Source organism: Rhinolophus ferrumequinum, chromosome 4 (assembly GCF_004115265.2).
Source record: "Rhinolophus ferrumequinum isolate MPI-CBG mRhiFer1 chromosome 4, mRhiFer1_v1.p, whole genome shotgun sequence".
Taxonomy (NCBI): domain Eukaryota; kingdom Metazoa; phylum Chordata; class Mammalia; order Chiroptera; family Rhinolophidae; genus Rhinolophus; species Rhinolophus ferrumequinum.
This window is the reverse complement of record NC_046287.1, coordinates 89,234,058-89,239,413: the sequence shown is the minus strand read 5'-3', so window position 1 is coordinate 89,239,413 and position 5,356 is coordinate 89,234,058. Positions and strand designations below refer to the sequence as shown.

General features: G+C 46.1%; 1 protein-coding gene across 1 annotated transcript; it reads right to left on the bottom strand.

The window, feature by feature from the left end:
- Positions 1–1,068: 1,068 nt before the first annotated feature.
- On the bottom strand, positions 1,069–5,125 carry LOC117021215 (glutamine synthetase-like). The gene is given in 3 exon segments (XM_033104039.1): positions 1,069–1,614; positions 1,617–2,430; positions 4,994–5,125. Coding segments are annotated over 3 exon segments (1,395 nt in total). The 3' UTR covers positions 1,069–1,165.
- Positions 5,126–5,356: the final 231 nt, after the last annotated feature.

Below are 5,356 nucleotides of genomic sequence, written 5' to 3'. Positions count from 1 at the left end.
TTCCACTTGGGAGCCCAAATTAAAGTTGATTATTTGCCTTAGAACTAAGTTGTGTCCAGAGGCAGCCTGGGCTGCCCAGGTTGTTAAAAAAGAGCCATTTCAGGGAAATTGCGTTTCTGGAATTGAAACAAAGGGAGATAGAACTACAGTTGACACAAGGCAAGGACTGAGAAGGAGGCAGGAATGACAATCCAGAACAAACTTGCTGCAGTGCTTCCATCTGGGGAGTAATCATTTTCCTTACTGGTGTCATAAAACCAGTTGCCTAAAACCAGTTCCTCTTGCTTTAGGTGGCAAGAATCTTCTGAGTGCTGGTTATCCTCTCATGGCTCCTCAATCTGCTGTCAAAGAAATTCCCATCTGTAGTTATTAATCAACTGGCAGTGAGAAAATTTCTGAACTTCAAAAACTTCATTGCACTGATATGAAAGAAAGTAAGCACTTTCCACTACAATAGAGCCAAAGTATATTTTCTGGAGACTGTGGGAAATTACTCTTTTCACTAAATGCAAGTCATTGCTCTAATATTGACAATGAGAGGTGACATTAACCAGCTCTCTAAGGGCACTCTGCTATGGAAAGTTCTAGAAAATGACTAGAAACTGAATCACTCTTCACCCCACCCCCAATACCAATACCCACGGCCCAGCAGCAGCTTCTCAGTTATCAGTTAGAGTGGTGGTGGGGGTGGTGCGTGTGGTAGCATGATTATGCTATGAAGATGCTTCAGGGGGACAGCAATTAAGTGCTTTAAGAAGGTGTTAGTCAGAGTGGGTGTCATCTTACAGAAGCAGAGCCTGAGAAGCCAATGATAGCTGAAGAGAAAGAGCACCCCGCGCGCGCGCGCGCGCGCGCGTGCGCGCACGCGCGCGCGCGTGCACACACACACACACACACACACACACAACCTCTCCCTTTTCTCCATACAGCTACTTAATAAGCAGCACTGAGCAAGTGTACAAGGTCAGAAAGGAGGTGAAAAATAGGGAAAAAATATTTTGACATAAATATTTGACAAAAAGATATTATGACAAAGTAAGTATTTTGACAAAAATATTTTTTTTTCCGCCCTTAGAGTTACAGCTATTATGACAATCGAGAGTGGGTGAGAGTGGGAGTGGGATGAGGAATTAGAAGGGGTTCCATGGCTGCCAGGCTAGTCCACTTAGTTTTTGTACTGGAAGGGCTCGTCGCCAGTTTCGTTGAGAAGACATGTGCGGATGAGGGCTTCTGTCACCGCAAAGGGGTCACAGTTGGCAGAAGGGCGACGGTCTTCAAAGTAACCCTTCTTCTTCTGGCCGACAGTCCGGGGAATGCGGATGCTGGCGCTCCGGTTGGCCACGCCGGCAGAAAAGTCGTTGATGTTGGAGGTCTCGTGGAATCCAGTCAGGCGGCGGGCATTGTCCAGGCCCCCCTTGGGATCGTAGGCTCGGATGTGGTACTGGTGCCTCTTGCTCAGTCTCTCGGTGGACTCCTCAATGTAATTCAGACCGTTCTCCTCTCGCATGGCCTTGGTGCTGAAGTTGGTGTGGCAGCCGGCACCATTCCAGTTCCCAGGAATGGGCTTAGGATCAAAGGTCGCTATCACTCCAAAGTCTTCACACACTCGATGCAGATGAAACGGGCCGCCCAGAGATGATCTCCCATGTCGATTCCTTCACAGGGTCCTACCTGGAATTCCCACTGGGCAGGCATGACCTCGGCGTTCGTCCCCGCGACCTTGATGCCGGCATACAAGCAGGCCCGGTAGTGAGCCTCCACGATATCCCTGCCGTAGGCTTTGTCCGTTCCCACGCCACAGTAGTATGGACCTTGAGGCCCAGGGAAGCCGTTGGAAGGCCAACCAAAAGGGTGCCCATTTGTGCCCATGAGAGTATATTCCTGCTCCATTCCAAACCAGGGGTGCTGATTGCTCACCATATCCAGTATGCGTTTACAGGTATGCCTTAAGTTGGTCTCTGCAGGCTTTCGGTTGTACTTGAAGACTTTACAGAACACCAGCTTGTTGGGGTCCTTGCGGAAAGAATCCCGAAACATGGCAGCAGGGACGAGATACATGTCACTGTTGGAGCCTTCAGACTGAAAAGTACTAGAGCCATCAAAATTCCACTCCGGCAATTCGTCTATACACTTGGGCTCACGGTCCAGGGTCCGGGTCTTACAGCACAGACCTTCTCCCATACCATCAATCCATATATACGTAGCTTGGACTTTTTCACTCTGAGGCAGGGACATGTACACCTGCTTGATGCCTTTGTTCAATTGGGAACACGCCGAGGTGGCCCTGGTGGAAGATGTTCTGGGGGGGCGAGCAGGCGTCAGGGCGGGCAGGCCACGAGAGCGAGGTGCGGAAAAAGAAAGGAGAGGAGAGGAGAGGAGAGGAGGCCGGGTGTGCTGCTCAGGCGCTCCGCTCTTCTTCCATCCTCGGCTCTGCCGACAAAAATATTTGGACTAAATATGTGCAGAAAGGATCTCTTATAGGAAGAACATCTCTGGACTATGGAACTGAAAAAAAAAAATTTTTTTGGTCTTTAAGACAGATTGGAAAATTCTTTATTCCCCCCAGGGAAACAAATCTTCACTCTTATTGGCATCTCAAATTCTACCGTTAGTGACTAATTCTTTTATATATTGCAGGCAACCTGGCATTTAAGAGGCCACCATCAAAATGCAGATACTTTATAGGAGGAGGCCAGCCAGTGATTCTAACTAGAATCAGAATCTTTGAGATAACTTTTGAATTCAGACTCCTGATACACTCACACATACTCCATCTCCCCACCCCTATGATGACCCTACCTTTAACTAATTGGTGGTTCTCCAGTTCTCTGGTATCTTAGTCAGCTTTGGCTGCTGTACCAAAACACCAAAGACAGAGTGACTTAAACAACATGCATTCATATCTCACAGTTTGGAGGGTGGAAGTCCAAGATTAATGTGCCAGCAGATTCAGTTCCCGCTGAGGCCCTTCCTGGCTTGTAGATGACCATCTTCTTGCTGTGTCCTCGTATGGCCTTTCCGTGGTGTTTGCACATGGAGAGAACAACATCTGTCTTCCTCTTTTTGTCAAGATGCTTATCCATCACGAGGGCCTCACACTCATGACCCCCTCCAAAAACCCCACCTCCAATACCAGCATATTGGGGTTAGGGCTACAACAAATGAATTTGGGGGGGACACAAACATTGAGGCCATAACATCTGGCTCCTGACAGGACCTTGGAATAGTTGACCCTAGTTCCTCCTTCTGCAAGTTAGAAACTGATTTCCAGTGTGGACGATGGTTTGGCTGCCTTAATCAGAACTGACCCACTATATTTAAGAATAAAAGCAATAGAAAACTGGATATAGTTGTTTTTAAAATTTTTGACACTTCAAAGGGGAGTATATACAAGAGTCAACAGTCACTTTCCTCCACTGAATCTAGGGTCCTCTCTTATATCCTGTCTCCTTTCCTCCCACGTTTTCTTCTTCTGCTCTTCAAGAGGCAAACGTACTTATCTTTCTCTGTCTGACTTATTTCACTTAACATAATGTTCTCTAGGTCCCATATGATCTCACTTATTTGCGGATTCTAAAGAAAAGAATAAGTGAATGAACTAATCAGAAACAGTTTTGGAGACAAAGAGGAAAAACTGAGGTTGCTAGATGGGCGGGAGGGGTGGGGGGGGTGGGGAGGGTGAGGGGATTGGAGGGCAGTCGGTGACCACAGGATGGCCACGGGTTTGAAAATTAATCTGGGGAACGTAATTTGGTGGTTACCAGAGGGTAAGGGGGTTGGGGGGTGAGGGATGAGGGTGAGGGGGATCAAAAGTATGGTGATGGAAGGGGAGCTGACTCTGGGTGGTGAACACACAGTGTGATTTATGGATGATGTGATACAGAATTGCACACCTGAAATCTATGTAATTTTACTAACAATTGTCACCCCAATAAATTAAAAAAATAAAAAAAAATTTAAAAAAAGAGGCAAACGTATTAGGAATGCAATTGTGTTTGTATTATACTTACTTAATCATTTGTACTTTCTTTACATAGCATAGATTTAATACTTGGCTTGGGTACTACTTATTTCAGTGTATTGGCCTTTTTTACTTGATAGGCCAGAGGCTATGATAGGAAAAAAGGTCCTTATTCCTATCTCATAAACTTAAGAGTGAGGGAATCATGTGTCAGGGGCTGAGGGCCAAAGGACCACCTAGAGAGGATGAGAGGGCAGTAAGGGATGAGTTGGGGAGTTGAGAAAACAAGACCAAAGACAAGACTTCCCTACTTCCCAATTTTGCAAAGCACAAGCTTCTATCATGCTGAAGTCAGCATGATCAATAATCTACGGTGGAAATTGCAGCCAAAGACACCTCAAGTTGCTCTCTACTTATACGAGACCTCAGATTGCTCTTGTGTGAGGATGTACATGGAGCCCAGAGTCATTCAATTTTTACTTCAGGCTACATTCTCTAGGGCTGGGACAATACAATGTGCTTCTCCTATCTGCTGGCCTCCTTTGCTCCACCCCAATATATACAGGTGAAATCAAATGGAGATTAACACCAAGGATTCCACAAAGGGTCAAGAAGCTACTTGTGTAGAGCATATGAAATATATTATATATGTTGGATTGAGGTTTGCAAAACAAGTTGTTTACTAGTAGGGACTCGAGCTAGGAATATGGCTGCACATGTGTGAGACTGATAAGAGTGAAGTGAAAAACATGATTTTGTATGAAACTGAGCATAACAAAATTGAGTGATAAACACAATCACCAAAACAACATCTGGTTATCACCTAAGAGGTAAACAACTCCTGGCAAACAACTTCTGGTTATCACCTAAGAGGTAAACAACTCCTGGCAAACAACTTCTGGTTATCACCTAAGAGGTAAACAACTCCTGGCAAACAACTTCTGGTTATCACGTAAGAAGTAAACAAGTACAAAAAAAAAGAGGATAAAAGCAGAACTCCAGAGCAGTGCCGTGAGTAGTCTGACTGGGCACTTGACTAAGACCCTCTGCAGGGTGCAAGCCACAGTACTCTGGGACTCTCCGAAGTTCTTCCTTGCAAGACCAGCTCGCCTCAGACCCGTTCATGGGCCCAGTCATCTCTCCTGGACCAGGGACCTTCTCCATCTTGATTGACTCTGGGACTTGGTTCGTTATTAAATTCTATTCTATTCTGTATAACCCTCTCATTGGCCTCTGGAGGGACATTGGTTCCCAAATAAAGCTGTGTTACTCACTCTATCTAAACCTGTGTGTCAGGACTTTGTTCCCCACTCGTGTCACAAGTACCACGCAGGGACATAGGGCCCTGCTGCGGGGTAATGTCCCCTGGACTTTCAGGAAGAGACTGAAATGTGG